Genomic DNA, 17,373 nt, shown 5'->3' with positions numbered 1-17,373 from the left:
GGGAAAGTGGATTCAGTTACTCACAACCCAGGTTTTCACTGAAGAAGAGAAAGTGTTAAGATGACAGACGTAAGTGATAGCTAACAAAAGGGACAAAACAATGAAGGATGTGGACCATATAGGTGATCTAAATGATTAGTGGAAATCACTAAAGAAGAGAAAGTGTTAAGATGACAGACGTAAGTGATAGCTAACAAAAGGGACAAAACAATGAAGGATGTGGACCATATAGGTGATCTAAATGATTAGTGGTTGTGAGTAACTGAATCCACTTTCCCTTCTTCCTTTTTTCCCCTCTCTCCTCCCTGATGAAGGAACAAAGTTCCGAAAGCTAGGAATGTAAATTTTCAGTTCTGTTTTATGTGTATCTATCGGCTGTACTGAGCTGAGGTAAGTACTGGCCAGCCCCTCTATCTCTTTGTTAGTATTTGTTTCAGATACTTGTGTCAGCCAGTTGTCTCACATTAACTGAAACCACTCAAACCTGGAGAGTAACTTGGCTGCAAACTCATTTCATTCAGTTGTTTCATTGTACTGCAAAATCTGACTGGACCAAAAAGCAACTGACTGGCCAATCAGTTGTTGAAAACAGTCTGTTGTCCCATCCTTACCTTTATGCCTCCTTCTGATGTGTTTTTGCATTCAATTCTGAGTGGGTGTGAAATGTTTTCCTCGGCCACCCATAAGACAACCACCTAATTTCAACACTGGGCCTCTGTCCCACTGTATGAAACATCCTGTTGGACACAATTTTGACAAAATTTGGTACCAACGTGACATCACTAATGCATCTTATACCTCACATGAACTTCTGGGCTATGACTTTTTTTTTTTTTTTTTTTTTTTTTTTTTTTTTTTTTTTTTTTTTTTTTTTTTTTTTTTTTTTTGCACGAGTTGACACTTGCTGTTTGAAAAGTCACCAAGCCAAAGGGTGACACTGCAACGTACCACACTTTTGCACCATTACAGAAGTAGGTTGTAGATACCTTTGAACCAAATTTCACATTTCTGTGTAGAAATGGGGAAAATGACAGGATTGCAAGAAAGTGACCCTTTCAATTTTTTTGCACAGTGTACTTTATGTTATCCTAATTATTGCATCTGCAAGTGGTTCTTAAAAGTATATTGTTCCCAGTTCTGTCTTTTCCTTTGAACTTAGTATTTGAACTAGATGTTTATTAAAGCCTGTATCAGTGAAGTGATGCATACACCCTCCTTGATTAGCAACTGATCTAAAGCTGTTTCGCAAGTGTCTATTACTCAGGTAGCACAGCATTTACATTGTAGGATGTACCAAGGTTCAATCAGTCCTCTCAGTTTCTGGTTCTTGTAAGAAAGTCAATGTTAAAGTCTCCACAAATTATCAAAGCCGATTCCATTTTACTCTCCAAAAAATAAAAATAAAAAATAAAAAAACCATGAAGGAATTATCTGAATGAGACACAAATTAGAAGACATGATGTACACGTACAGACAAACACATGACTACAATTCCAGTAAAATTGGATGATTTATTCAACAGAAAAAGCTTCACGAATTGAGCAAGTGCATAATGTGTCGGTCCACCTCTAGCCCTTACACAAGCCATTATCTGGTTGGCATTTATTAATAAGAGTTGTTGGATGTTCTGAGGGATATTAGTCAAATTCTGTCCAACTGGTGCATTATACTGTCAAAATCCTAAGGCGGCTGGAGGGCCCTGCCCGTTATGCTCCAAACATTCTCAACTGGGGAGATATCCAGTGATCTTGCACGCCAAGGCAGTGTTTGGCAATCACAAAGAGAATTAGTAGAAACTCTCACTGTGTACGGGAGGCCATTATCTTGCTGAAATGTAAGCCCAGGATAGCTTGCATGAATTGCAACAAAACAGTGCCTAGAATATCTCCGACATACCACTGTGTTGTAACGGTGTCACAAATGATACCCAAAGAGGTCCTGCTAGGAAAAGAAATGGCAAGCCAGACCAGCACTCCTGGTTGTCTTGCCGTATGATGGGTGACAGCCAGGTTAGAATCTCACAACTGTTCAGGGCATCTCCAGATACATCTTTGGCTTGGAATACCATTGATGGAAGTAGAATTATCTTCATTCACGAGTCCTGCTTTGAACTGACCCTCGATGAGGTGAAGACTTGGTTGGAGATAGCAAAGGGCAGCAATGATATACCAATCTGACTGTCATTCGCCATATGGCTCAATGCTGAGGAGTGTTGGTCTGGGGTGCCATTTCTTTTCATAGCAGGAACCCTTTGGTTCTATCTGCAACACCCTTGCAGAACAGCAGTACTTCAATGATATTCTACACCACATTTTGTTGCCCTTCACGGCAAGCCATCTTGGACTTACATCTCATAAAGATAAAGCCCACTTGCAAATGGTGATAGTTTCTACTGCTTGTCTTCATGCTTCCCAAATCCTACCTTGGCCAGCAAGGTCACCAGACCTATCCCCAGTTGACAAGTTTTGGAGAATTATGGGCCCTACCGAGCGAAGTGGCGCAGTGGTTAGACACTGGACTCGCATTCGGGAGGACGACGGTTCAATCCCGCGTCCGGCCATCCTGATTTAGGTTTTCCGTGATTTCCCTAAATCGCTGCAGGCAAATGCCGGGATGGTTCCTTTCAAAGGGCACGGCCGACTTCCTTCCCACTCCTTCCCTAATCCGATGAGACCGATGACCACGATGTCTGGTCTCCTTCCCCAAAAACAACCAACAATTATGGGCCCTACCATTCAGCTTGAGATTTGATGATCTAATGCACCAACTGAATACACTACTGGCCATTAAAATTGATACACCATGAAGATGATGTGCTACAGACGCAAAATTTAACCGACAGGAAGAAGATGCTGTGATATGCAAATGATTAGCTTTTCAGAGCATTCACACAAGGTTGGCGCCGGTGGCGTCACCTACAACGTGCTGACATCAGGAAAGTTTCCAACCGATTTCTCATACAAAAAAGCAGTTGACCAGTGTTGCCTGGTGAAACGTTGTTCTGATGCCTTGTGTAAGGAGGAGAAATGCGTACCATCACATTTCCAACTTTGCTAAAAGTCGGATTGTATCCTATCGCGATTGTGGTTTATTGTATCACGACATTGCTGCTCGTGTTGGTCGAGATCCAATGACTGTTAGCAGAATATGGAATCGGTGGGTTCAGGAGGCTAATACGGAACACTGTGCTGGATCCCAACGGCCTCATATCACTAGCAGTCGAGATGACAGGCATCTTATCTGCATGGCTCTAATGGATCGTGCAGCCATGTCTCGATCCCTGAGTCAACAGGTGGTGATGTTTGGAAGACAACAACCATCTGCACGAACAGTTCGACGACGTTTGCAGCAGCATGGACTATCAGCTCGGAGACCATGGCTGCGGTCACCCTTGACGCTGCATCACAGGCAGGAGCGCCTGCAATGGTGTACTCAATGACGAACCTGGGTGCACGAATGGCAAAACGTCATTTTTTCGGATGAATCCAGGTTCTGTTTGCAGCATCATGATGGTCGCATACGTGTTTGGGGACATCGCAGTGAACGCACATTGACAGCGTGTTTTCGTCATCGCCATACTGGCATATCACCCGCTGTGATGGTATGGGGTGCCATTAGTTACACGTCTCGGTCGCCTCTTGTTCGCATTGATGGCACATTGAACAGTGGATGTTACATTTCACATGTGTTACGACCCGTGGCTCTACTCTTCATTCGATCCCTGTGAAACCCTACATTTCAGCAGGATAATGCACGACCACATGTTGCAGGTCCTGTACGGGCCTTTCTGGATACAGAAAATGTTTGACTGCTGCCCTGGCCAGCACATTCTCCAGATCTCTCACCAATTGAAAACGTCTGTTCAATGGTGGCCGAGCAACTGGCTCGTCACAATACGCCAGTCACTACTCTTGATGAACTGTGGTCTCGTGTTGAAGCTGCATGGGCAGCTGTACCTGTACACGCCATCCAAGCTCTGTTTGACTCAATTCCCAGGCGTATCAAGGCCGTTATTACGGCCAGAGATGGTTGTTCTGGGTACTGATTTCTCAGGATCTATGCACCCAAATTGTGTGAAAATGTAATCACATGTCAGTTCTAGTATAATATATTGTCCAATGAATACCCGTTTATCATCTGCATTTCTTCTTGGCAATTTTAATGGCCAGTAGTGTAGAATTTGGCCCAATATCCCTCAGGACGACATCCACTCTCTTGAATAAATCATCCAATTGTTCTGAAATTGTAATCATTTTTTGTCTTAAAATGTACTTACTTTGTTTAGCAATGATTCCAGTTTATAAACAAAAGTTGAAAATTTCCAGATTGTTATCAATAAACTAGAGCTGAGTGTCAGTAAATGGTGGTTATAGCCAAGTTCAGCTTACAAACAATTTTTATACCTGCAGTCACATAAGTCTTTTCAAGATTCACTGGAGACAGACACATTAGAAAAACCTATAATATCCATGAAACAGAATGCTGCCTCACCTTGTGAGCTATTATGTCTGCAGTAGGGGAAAGACAAAATTAAATTAGTTATTTTTGTGAGTTGAATCAATTCAGGGTTAAGCCCATGCTCTGGAATGCATATTACTTAGGCTCACACATCCATCAATATTTGTTTTGTACTGCATTTATAGCTTTGAAATTCTGCTCATCAGGTGTGATGTTTTTTCTTCCTGTTAAGCTTATTTCTGGGCACATACTGGTCCATAATTTGTCTGTCTGTTCTTTCATTTCAGAATAGTCATTCTTTACCCGTTTGCCCATTTTTGTATGCTTTATTACTGTACTTCCGTCTTTTTTATTATCGTTGCATGGGTGTAAGAGGCAAGCCTAATGCAAATGTGAATCTTTCCTCATCTGCCTGGATGGAAGTGGGAGTGGAAGTGTCATCGCAATCACGAATCCAATGCAAGTAGGAAAAGGAGTGCTCTCACAACAGAAAAATGCAGCTGTTACCTATGCTGATGGTGTTCATTACGGATGTCATCGAATGTTTGACAACAATGGTGAAAAATAAAGAAAACAGTGCAACAGGCAAGAGCAACAGGTTTGCTACTCATGTGTAAATTTCTTTGCACTTTCATAGTCTTCATTACCCTGTTTACCCAGAATCATTTTATAGTAATTGGACAGTGTCTAACCAAATGTTGCAAGTGTGATGCAGTTTACGTCATGCTTGGGACCACTGACAGTGGATTATGGTGATATTCTCAAATGAATCCTCATTCAGTATAGCAAACAAGTCCAGGGTCCATCCGATGTGGAAAGAGTAAGGAACACATTGTCATTTCCAAAACGTAGCGGAATATGAAAACTATAGAGTGGCTGGGGCATCACGATTTTGGAAAGCTTTCTAGTCATTCCAAGAATGCCATTGGATATCTTCATAACAGTAAGTCACAGATGCTTTGTATTATAATGGAACAGTGAAAGAATATGTTTGACTTTCCTGTGTTTCTGTGGGCTCTGACATTTTCAGGACAACAGTATTCATTTTTCAGGACAACAGTATTCATTGTCACAGAACAGCGACTATAACGGTATTGAGGACACCCATGTGAATGGAGTGGTCTGCATATTACCCAGATTAGCATCCCACAAAGCTTACATGAAGTGCTCTCCAGAGAGAGAATAACCCCACCTTGGACCCCGTGCAGTGTAGCAAAAATGGACACCCATCTATTGAACTTCTGATTAGTCTGAGATTGGAACAATCACATGCAGGTGGTGCACCTTACTGATAAGTTGGAGTTACATGGACTAATGGTGACTGTTGCCACATAGTGCTCCAGTAAGTATAGCTTTCTGTTTTTCCATGTCTGTGGGAGAGTTCCAGCCACAGTGGGTTATGATAGAGGTTGTATTCCCTAGAGAAAGGCAGCATATTCCCTAGATGTTCAGGAGATCTTTTGAAGTTCCAGCACCCAATTTTACAAAATCTATTAACACAATATATGGTCATTTCTTATCAGTCATCAAGCAGGCATTTCAGGATTCACAATGTATCTCGTTACAAAAACCAACAATATTTTGATGAAGGAGCTGGTCCTTATTACAGACATCTGCTTCCACATATGATGCTATCAATTCTTCAGGTGATCACTTTCAGCTATGTTGTTACTGACTGCTTCCATCATAGAATCATGTACCTGCCAAATCCATTCTGTTGAGTACTAGCTGGTATGAGCTGTTTACAGTAGCTGTTTCTGCAGGTAGTATCCTTCGTCAACACCAATGACTGCGCTCCACAGGAAATTACTTATATGGTACAGCAGAGGTACTCTCTTGATGATTAAATGGAATTCAGCATTTTATAAGGAATTATTTTGGAGAAACAATGCAGTAACAAGACACAGAGCTACCATTTCTGCTAGAAAACCTGATCAGTTTGTGACAACTAGTGCTTATCAATGTTAGTATTCAGTGATGCCTCTCCAATTGACACTGTACCTATGGTGTAAATAAATGGTTATCATTCTTTCAACGAAATAATACGAAACAGTTGTCCATACAGTTGTAAACACTGTGACAGAGTTATGAGTCTACCGACAGAAATATGGAGGCAGGAGAAAGCTGTCTCCAAGAGTGAATGTTACATTATACACTTTTTGTGGAATGTGGTATAAGAATTGTATCATGATATCATTTATGATGGAAGCACTACAAGTATCTCTCAGTAAATACTGAAGGACATTCATATATTGCTGTAATTTTGTTAAATTAGGTCATCAGATATATAGCCTTTATTTACATGAAACAGTATCCTGTAGAAGTTTGTAGGTAAATACATTGTGAGCAGATGATTCTTCATTCACATTAGTGTATACCATGGTGAAATCATAATGCTTAGTTATAACATTATAAAGTGTGAGCTAATAAGCAGCTAAGAAAAGGAAACTAATAATTAATTGGAAACACAAATACTTTAGGACTAAAGCAGACCACTTATCGAACAATAGAAGTATTGAGTTCTCAACAAAAAAAAAAAAAAAAAAAAAAAAAAAAAAAAAAAAAAAAAAAAAAAAAAAAAGAATAACAACTTGATAGCTTTCAGTTGAATCATTTTATTAGGTAGAGTACAAATTGTGTGTGTGTGCATGGGGTAAGTGTGAGGGGGGGCAGAAGGGGGGCATGCATGCACACTGCATATATAAGTGGACTCAGCTTGTTAAAAGAATCATCCAAAAACTAGCAAGACTGCATTCTTTTTTGTGTGCCTGTTGATGACTCAATGCTTCTACTGTTCGGTGAGTGATCTCCTTTACTCCCAACTTAATTACATTCTGCCAGAACTTTCCCTTGCCATATTAACTGGAAATGTACTAGCTATATGGCCATCAGTTCACCACATTACATATCACAAGCAAGCATCAACATATTCATTCAAGAAATACTATTAATACCAAGCAATTCTTCTCACCTGTTTATTCTGTAAGCCATGTGACCATATTCGTTCTAGCAAGTCACACAGGCTAGCAATGAGCGTGTTTTCTTCAACACCTACAAGTGAGACCTCACCGTGACCAAGTTCAACAGCTTCTGTTCCCATCTTCTCCACCAACATGCGCTTTGTCTTGCTTTTACAATCCTGAAACATTTTTGATGTGATTGAAGACTGACACATCTGTTTTGTTCAAAAAATAAAATTAGCTTACAATAAACTATCATATTAACTGTTATCTGGTTAAATAACTGCTTAAATTTCTATTTGACAGAAAGAAAGTCTGATGAAAATGTTTGTTTAATGAAATAACAATTTACAACATGTGTAGTAGAAAACTGAAGACAACTAATCATACAGCTGAAAAAGTAATGAAAGGAAAGGCAAGCTATGAAGGATAACACAGACAAAGATTAAAATAGGTAAATTAATATAGGTAAACAAGTATACAGTCATTCTTATACAGTGTAATTATAAAATCCATGAAACATTTTTAAAAATTCATAAAGATAAATGGAGAAGAACATCACAAATGATACAGTATGTGAATGCCAAGTTTTTTTAAACAGTGTTTATAAAGTTCTGTGTGTCCACCATTTGTTACTCGGCAAGCATCTAATCGGTAATCCAATTCTACCCATACTCCTCCCTATGAGTCAGGAGCGATAGTAAGAATAGCTGCTGTTATATAGTGTTGCAAGTCTTCAAGGTTTTGTGGTAAAGGTGGAACATAAACACTATCCCTGATATAACTCCAAAAGGAAAAAAATCTTAAGGCATCAAGTCCACCAACTGTGGTGGCCACTTGGGTAGTGCCAGGTCAGTGGCCACAACATATCAACAACAGTTTGTGGTGCCCCTGTCAGGAATTTTCCAAACTAATTTGTCAGCATCACACTCGAAAAATTTTTTACAGTTTGCCGTTCACATACTGTATCATTTTTTATATTATGTTATATTTAGCAACTGCCCTTGTTAGTTCCGTCTAGTATGCACCCCACACATTTTAGCAATTGTCTGTCATTTTGTGTGCAGTCTCCTTTGTAGACTGATTGCATTTCACTAGTATTTTACAATGTAGTGAAGTCTGCCACCTGCTTTACCTACACCTGAGCCAATGTGATCACTCCACTTCATGCAGCTGAAAATAGTAACGTGCAAGTATCTGTAAGAGTTGACTTTTTCAACTGTGACTCATTGATACTGTAGTCATAAGATACAGCGGTTTTTTGTTTTGTTAAGTGAAAAGTTTTATCCTGGCCTAACCGAATATTTCTGCAACTTTTTTGGACGTTAGTTCATTATAGATAACTGCATCATTCAAAAAATCAGAGGATACCATTAATATTGTCTACTAGATCATCAAAACAAAACATGAACAGCAAGGCTCCCAACACACTTTGCTGGAGCACAGCTGAAATTATTTCTACATCTGTCAATGACATTCCAACCGAGATAACATGCTGTCCTCCTCACCAAGAAATCCTCAATCCAGTCACAAATCTTTGATGTTATTTCACATGATCATATTTTAAATAATAATCATATGTGTGATACTCAGTCTGAAAGTCAAGAAATATTGCATCTATCTCACTGCCTTGATCCATAGCTTCCAGGATGTCATGTGACAAAAGTGCGAGTTAGGTTTCACTTGACCGTTGTACCCAGAATTCATGCTGGTTGGCATGGAAGGGGTAATTCTCCATTCTAAGATTTTAAAACTAATGGATGTCAAGGATATTGGACAGTAATTTTGTTGATCTCTTCTGCTGCCCTTCCTGTAGGCACGTGTGACTTACTATTTCTTCCCGCCACTAGGCATAAGATTTTGTTCAAGGGATATCTTCATAATATTATGGTTAAAAGGAGGGCTACCTCAACCACAAATTTGGTACACAATCTGATAGTAATTCCATCACGCCATGCAGCCTTATTCAATAATGATTTCAGGTGTTTCTCAATGACGCTTGCATTATGATTTCACTCATCTTTGCACTGGTATGAGAACGACATTGGGACTATACTGCTGGGTTTTCCTTTTTAAAGAAACAGCTGAAAACATAGTTAAGAATTTCTGTTTTTGTTCTGCTACCCTTAATTTTAGTTCCAGTCTTGTCGATGAGAGTCAAGATGCCCTCTTTTTAACCATTTACGTTCCTATTTGTGTTTGCCATCTGAGTTATCGGCCGTTTTACCAAACGACACTCAGGCTGTCGACTGCGTTTTACTTTTTATCCATCATAGCAATATGGCGTACGCCATTTAATTTTTAGTTTCGGACCTCTGTTTCTCTATGGTGCATTTTATAGACCTTTCTCCATGTCACTGTTTTGGGATTAACTTGTTGTTTGGGATTAACTTGTTGTTTTTAATTCCTCTCTTTGTCTTTGTGTTCTACAGTTTTGACATGGGCGTATATCACCCTAGTTGTTTTTGAGACCTAAAACAAAGCAAAACAAACACTGATTTTGAATCTAATATTTTGCAATGGTAGACTTCGAAGGCTTCATAAATTGCCTCCTTTACACCCACACTATATATGCTTTGTTTTATACTTATTATGTGCATCTGTTTCCTTAGGAGTTTCTTTACACTGACTATATATCATGGAGAGTCCCTCCCATCATGAACTGTACATGTCTATCCAGTGTATGGAATAATGAAACATACCAAGATTAACTAATAATAGTACACAACATACCTTTCTTACACACTTCATGATAAACTGTGACTTCACTGCATGTACACATATTTGCGATTATGTCATTTTCAATTTATGCTAATCAATGTGTAATGGAACTAGGAATAAGAACTGACCTCCAGAATACAATATGTTGACTGAAATTTCTTAAATTGAGGAGAAAATATGAACATCATGCAGACAAATGTTAAGTCTATAGTATTAAGCATGCAATGGAGTACCTTTATCTACATGAAATGAAAGGAACTGGAGTTTGAGGTTAGTGCTCTTGTAGATAATTAGGATGGTAATTTATTTGTGATTAAATCTTACATATTTTTATACAAACAGTTAAAAGAACTTATTTTACTCAGTTTATTACAGAAAAACTTTTTAAGTAATATTTTTGTCAGTTACAAACACAATATATTTCTTCTTGAGCTTAATGTCAAATGTGAAATTATTTATATTAGTCTTTTTTCACTGTAAATGTAATGAAACTCTAACTGATTAAAGTATGACTTGTTTTCAAAACTTTATTTAAGACTTGATGTTAGGACAATGTAGTTACTTACATAACCTGGAAGTTGAAGTTTATTTGAGAAAATATGTAACCTCTTCCACATCATGCACATAATTAACAAACAAAAAAACTAGGAATTTTGCTCTGTGAAGCATTAATTTACTGAGAACTTACATTTCCTATTTCAAAATTCTTACGATATTGGAAAAAATCTGAGAAAATATAATCTTGTACTAAAATACCTTTTTTATGTCAGTGCTCATAAATTTAAATGAAGCAGGAGCATCAACCATTCTTTTAAGCTTCAGTCATAATCTCTCAGTTAAAAATTTTAAGTTCCTCATTGAGATTCCTGTGTCTTCAGAGCATGACTATGTTTCACAGTGCTGCTTCAAAGTTACTGTAAGTGTTAGAAGCTTAAATTTGTGATAGATATTTTGTTAGTGCAGTCTGTGTCTGGAGAATGTAAATGTAACACATGCAAACTTGCAGATAAAATATTGTATTTAACATAAGTTGTAAAATGCTGAACCCAGACAGATTGATATAATACCATTAAATTTATGAAAGAGTGAGATCACAGGTGCACAATAATTGAAGTAAGAAAGAAAAGATGGGTTTATGTGAGAGTGACTCCTATACTCAATGATCGGAATATTGGACACATGATAAGTTAGGCATGAAGAATTCAAGAGCTAACAGTTATTGCAAAGGATTATATACATGACATACTAATAAAATGTAATTAGCAAGTCAGCATTTTTTAGTAAATTATAAATACTAGAACTTTCAGAGTATTCCTACACACACTGCTCCAAATCTATTTGTTCTCTATGGAAAAAATGTTTGAATCAAAACAATTTGTTGCTTAAGAATAAGAATAATACGATTTGGTGTGTATTCATTTAAAGTAAAGAAAGACTTCTGCTGTATTAGTAGTATCAGAAAATTAAATGGAGAGATACAAACAGCAGCCATATCATCCTGGTCAACATAAGGTTGAGGAGTCTACATCTACATCTAACATCAACATGAAATATTGCTTTTTTGAATAATTAAGAGAATATGCCCCAATCTTTTAATTAAACGTAAAATACATTAAGAATAAATTTTCCCCTGTATGTAAATCTGCATGGTAAGGACAAAAGGTCACAATTTAATGTAAGGAATGTATTTTTTTGCTGTTCTGGTACAGGAAGATCAAGAGAAATGTTTATGTATCGAAACTGTAAAGCAAGTTGAAGGCAGTCGCTGTAATTTGTTTTTGGATTACTGGTATATAAAAGCAGGAGCTGTGAGCGCTCTCTCTCTCTCTCTCTCTCTCTCTCTCTCTCTCTCTCTCTCTCTCTCTCTCTCTCTCGTTTTTTTTACAATGTCTGTTTCAAAAATGTGTCACTCTGTAATGTTTGGCAAATAATTATGCTAATTTAATTTCAAAAGCCGTGTTTTAATTAAGATTGTACTTTCCTTTTTCATTAATTCCACATATCAAATTATTATGCTACATTTTAGAAATTTTTCAGGCTACAGCGAAGGAGAGTTGTCGACGATTTGTTTGGTGGCCACAGCCGAATGCTACTAGTGCAGTTGGCTATTACTTTAGAAAACTTTTATTTCAGTGTCCCTGAGATCTCTTTTACGGGTCTTTTCTATCAGTAACCAGGCAATGTAATTACAGAAACTGCCTTTTTTTTTAACATCGGCCACTGGCCTCTGAACAATGCCATGAGTCTACATTCTCGTCAGTCTGATGGGAATCTGATGCTGGTTGGTGGAATATATAATTTCATCATCAACAAGTAAAAAAATTTTTATGCACCATTTCATCATTTCGGAAGTATTGCCACCAGCAAAATCAATAAATTTAGTATTACATTATACATTTTTTTTAGCAAACCAGTTGTATTAAATACACCTACATCTACATGGATACTCTGCAAATCACATCAAATGCCTGGCAGAGGGTTCATCAAACCACCTGTGAACCATACATCTTTGTAACAGAATATGCAAATAGGATATGACTGCATGTAATAAAAAGTGACAAATTGTAGCATAGTGGACAAAATGGAATTAATTATCAAAGATAAATTACTGCAACAGCACTTAAACTTGCTTTACCCAAATGAACAAATTGTGAAGGCAGGGAATGGTTATACTTGCAGTTGCTTATAGTAAGTTGAAGTTCATATTTCAATGGCAGTTTCACAGCTTTGTGTATTTTGAAAGGATATTTACCATTATCAAATAACAATGCATCAATATTTATGAGTGTCACCAAAATTTTTATAGTTGTTGGTGATAAACAAATAACTGATAGTTGTACAGCCACAAAGAGCCTGTCATAACTGGTTTTCTGTAAACATTCATATTAAGAGGGATATCTGTTTACATTTAAAGACACAACAAAGATATTTAATTGCTGTTCCTGCATATGTAGCACCTACTTTCATGTGTTTTATAGTTGCAAGGTTGCTTTGCATTACACGAGTGAGTCTGGGTGCACTGAATGATTGGTTTTGAGTCAAATGTACACATAACAGCACATTAATTGCAAATCATCTGTGCCTCTTAAATCATGTTAATACTCATCTGCATTGCTTATTTCCTTTTTAAATATTAGCACGAATTAGGAGAGCAATGGTTTTTCTATAATAGTGTTTTATTATGTGCCATACATTCTTAATCTACACTCCAACTACACAACTATCGTTAACTATAATTTTAGTATTTATGTTGGCCTGCTAAATGTGATTCTTTTATGAGGTTACATTCTTACTTATGTTTTCTATACAACAGCTGTAGTACCTTAAGAAGTTTTTCAACAAAGGTCCAGTTCGTTTGAGCAATAAGAGCAGGACTTAAATCTGTGCCAAATCTTGGTGGTCGCATGCTGTCCATGGATTGATCCCCATCAATCGATAGCTGCCGTTCCTTCTGGTGCCATCTAGGTGTGTTAGTTATTCGTTTGCGTAACCTACAAAACAAAATGTCATGACTATATTCTGTTTTCTAAAAATTACTTAAGGAACTACGCACTACAAATTTTCAAGACATACAGTACAAGGAAAGAGCGCTAAAATGTCACAGTATTCATGAATAATTATTTGCACAAATTTGTGTCTTTCTTTGATTCTAGTGGGATTATCAGGGTGGGTATAGGTGTAGCTGCCACCATGGAGTCTAGTGGATGCACCAAAAGCAGCACCAGTTTCGATTAATACACAGTATTTCGTTTCTGTCCTCACGTGCTTTTTTGTTGTGAAGAAGTGAACTGTATCTGTGTACTTTACTGGATTGACTAGTGTATACTAACTTTTGCACATATAGCAGTATTTAAATTGCATCCAGCAACTGCTTGAGTAAACATTATGGTATTGCTGCTATCACAACACCTATTGATTAGCTCATCCTGGCCATTCAACACATAAATCTCTGGGTGGAAGATTAATTTGACACATGATTGTCACATTACACCTTACAAACATGTTTGAGGTATGAATGAGATTTTCACTCTGCAGCGGAGTGTGCGGTGATATGAAACTTCCTGGCATGTTAAAACTGTGTACTGGACCAAGACTCAAACTCGCAACCTTTGCCTTTCACGGGCAAGTGCTCTACCATCTGAGCTACCCAAGCACGACTCACGCTCTGTCCTCACAGCTTTGCTTCCGCCAGTACCTTGTCTCCCACCTTCCAAACTTTACAGAAGATCTCCTGCGAACCTGCAGAACTAGCACTCCTGAAAGAAAGGATATTGCAGAGACATGGCTTAGCCACAGCCTGTGGGATGTTTCCAGAATGAGATTTTCATTCTGCAGTGGAGCGTGCGCTGATATGAAACTTCCTGGCAGAATAAAACTGTGTGCCAGACCGAGACTCGAACTCGGGACCTTTGCCTTTCGCGGGCAAGTGCTATACCATCTGAGCTACCCAAGCATGAGGTAGGCAGGTGGAAGGTAGGAGACGAGGTACTGGGGGAAAGCTGTGAGGACAGGGCATGAGTCGTGTTCGGGTAGCTCAGATGGTAGAGCACTTGCCTGCAGAAGGCAAAGGTCCCAAGTCCGAGTCTCGGTCCGGCACACAGTTTTAATCTACCGGGAAGTTTCATGTTTGAGGTATTTGCCATTGCTGAATGTACATTTAAGCCAGCATAGGATGCACCATCTGCTGAGACTGAGGCTTATCTTCCTAAAATGTCCAGACAAGTGCATAGGGTGGGACTGCTTGTCACTCCAATGCGAGACAGATGATTGAGTCCTTAGGGAAATAGAGGGCAGGTCAGGAAGGAAGGAAGGTAGGTATCTACTTTGTTTGCTTGCCAGAGGTAGTGTCCAACATGTTGAGGGGACTCTGCCGGCCTGGACTGCGCACACTGGGTGAACCTGGATGCAAACGCTGGCTCGTATCAGCACAAATAACATCTGTCACCTGGGTTCAAAGGCCATTATTGGTTCCTACATGTGACTGGATGCTTCGATGAATACTAGCCTCACACATAGGGTGGAAGCTCAGCTAGCACTCTGCAGCATCATTCCCAGAAGTAACTGTAGTGCTCTGACTTGGAGCCGAATAGAAGTCTTGCACCTGAAACTCAGATGATTCTGTGATGAATGTGGATTTCTCTACCTTTGCTATTATGTAGAGAGTTGTAGGAAACCCCCTGCCAAATACGTCAGGCACAGACTACACAAAGGAAGCGGCTATCCTCATTAATTAAAGAGAGTAACATTTGTCATAGAAGACTGGAGAAAGAAAATGTTAAAATTAGTTAACTGCAGGAGTGTCTATGGAGAGGTCCCAGAACTAGTCTCTCTTACAAACAGTGACACTGCCCACATTCTACTCAGGACAGCGAGTGGCTGAGATCTGATGCTGACAGCAATAAAATTTTTAATTCTGAAAGGAATGTGTATCACAAATACAGTCTGACTGCCAGTGACAGAGCTGTAAGGAGCATGATAATATCTAGTGAGGTTGTACAGGTGCCAAATGCAAAATAACTTTGATCAAAGTAAGTGTTAAAGATGGACCAAACATGATCATCAGATGATTTTATAAAGCCTCTGACACAGTAGCAGTAGTGACAGAGCATTTGAGGAGATTAGAGAAGATTTCACATAAATTTCCTGGTCATTTTCTGGCATTAGGTAGAGATTTCATCTCACCAGCTATAGGCTGAGAGACTCAAAATTATTAAGGGGAATACTAAAGACATGGAATCTTGTTCAGTTCTTCTAAATTCATTATCCGAAAATTACTTTCAGCATCCAGTCAGCGAACCAACTCTGAAGGTAACATATTACATCTTCTGCGCAATGACAGTCCTGAACATGTTGACTCAGCACAGAACACAAAACCATGATAATGAAGCCACTATAGTATCACTGAATATAGTTGTAAATATACACAGTTACAAAGCTATTTCTGCTTACCAAGAGTGAACAAAAGAAAATTCAGATTACTTGAGCAGTCAACATGAGGAACTCACCTCCAGGAGCAAAACTGACAAGCATCAATGGAGAAAGTTAAAGAGTACTGTACAAAATGCCTTAGACAGGTATGTGCCAAGCAAGTTGTGAGGTGTTGCAAAAGCCCACTGTGGTTCAACAGCCATTTTAGAAAGCTGCTACAGAAGCAAAGAGAGCTTTACTTCAAATTTAAATGTAGCCAAAGCCTCACAGACAAACGAAAACTGAAAATCAGTGTGGAGAGCCACACATGAAGCATTCAAAAAATTCTAAAGTAAAATTTTATCTATCAGCTTAACAGAAAATCCTAATAAGTACTGGTCTTATGTTAAATCAGTAAATTGATGGAAGCCATCTGCCCACTCTGTGACCATCATGTCATACAAGCAGAGGATGACGGACAGCAGGCAGACGCACTGAATGCCTCTTTCCAAAACTGCTTCAATGAGGACGATTGTACTATGCTACTTTCTTTCAACTGTCACATGGATATCAAAATGAGAGGTATCAAAATAAGTGACCATAGGATTGAAAAGCTACTGAAATCACCCAACAGAAGACTGGTCACTGGACCTGATGAGATAACAATTCTACATAGAATATGCAGCAGTAGTGTACTGTATGCCACTGGATAAGTGAAGCATTTCTAGTAATTGGAAGAAAGAGCAGTAATTCCCACTTTCAAGAAGGGTCATGAAATACATGTACAAAACTACAGGGTTATAGCTCTGACATAGGTCTGTTGTACAATTTTGGAACACATTTTACACTCATTTATTATGACCTTTCTGAAGGCTGAAAATATCTTCTTTAGGAATAAACATCATTCTTGAAAAGAATAATTGTATGAAACCCAGCTCACTCAGTTCATGCACAAGACCCAGCAAGCAGTAGGTACAGGTGTCCAGGTTGATGCTGTGTACTTTGACTTCCACGACACATTCTATACAGTTCTGCACTGCTGCCTAATGAACAAAATAAGACTGACTGGAGTATCAGACCAGCTGCATGATTATACAATTACACAATTGCAAAACGACGACTGGAACCAGTTACCTCCAAAAATTATCTAGATGTATGAGCATGGAGTGATTTAAAAGAGAACAATCATATAAAACTAACTGCAGGAAAGGTAGTCAATAGACAGATTCATTGGAAATTTAGTCCAACAACAAAGGAAGTAGCTTACAAAACCCCTCTTTGACCAATATTTTAATACTGCTCATCAGTTTGTGATCCACACCAGATA

At 38.5% G+C, this 17,373-nt stretch overlaps 1 protein-coding gene across 2 annotated transcripts in view; it reads right to left on the bottom strand.

The window, feature by feature from the left end:
- The window catches only part of LOC126473351 (DENN domain-containing protein 5B), a 483,519-nt gene that overhangs the window by 63,786 nt on the left and 402,360 nt on the right, over positions 1–17,373 (bottom strand). For both annotated transcript variants that reach the window (XM_050100349.1, XM_050100350.1), the window contains exons 11-12: positions 13,462–13,630; positions 7,430–7,597 (exon numbers count right to left, since the gene is read on the bottom strand). In XM_050100349.1, coding sequence (XP_049956306.1) covers positions 7,430–7,597; positions 13,462–13,630 — 337 coding nt within the window. The remainder of the gene's footprint in view (positions 1–7,429; positions 7,598–13,461; positions 13,631–17,373) is intronic.

The sequence above is a fragment of the Schistocerca serialis genome, chromosome 4 (genome assembly GCF_023864345.2).
Source record: "Schistocerca serialis cubense isolate TAMUIC-IGC-003099 chromosome 4, iqSchSeri2.2, whole genome shotgun sequence".
Lineage (NCBI taxonomy): Eukaryota > Metazoa > Arthropoda > Insecta > Orthoptera > Acrididae > Schistocerca > Schistocerca serialis.
Note: the sequence above shows the minus strand (reverse complement) of the source record. Positions and strands in the feature narration are given on the sequence as shown.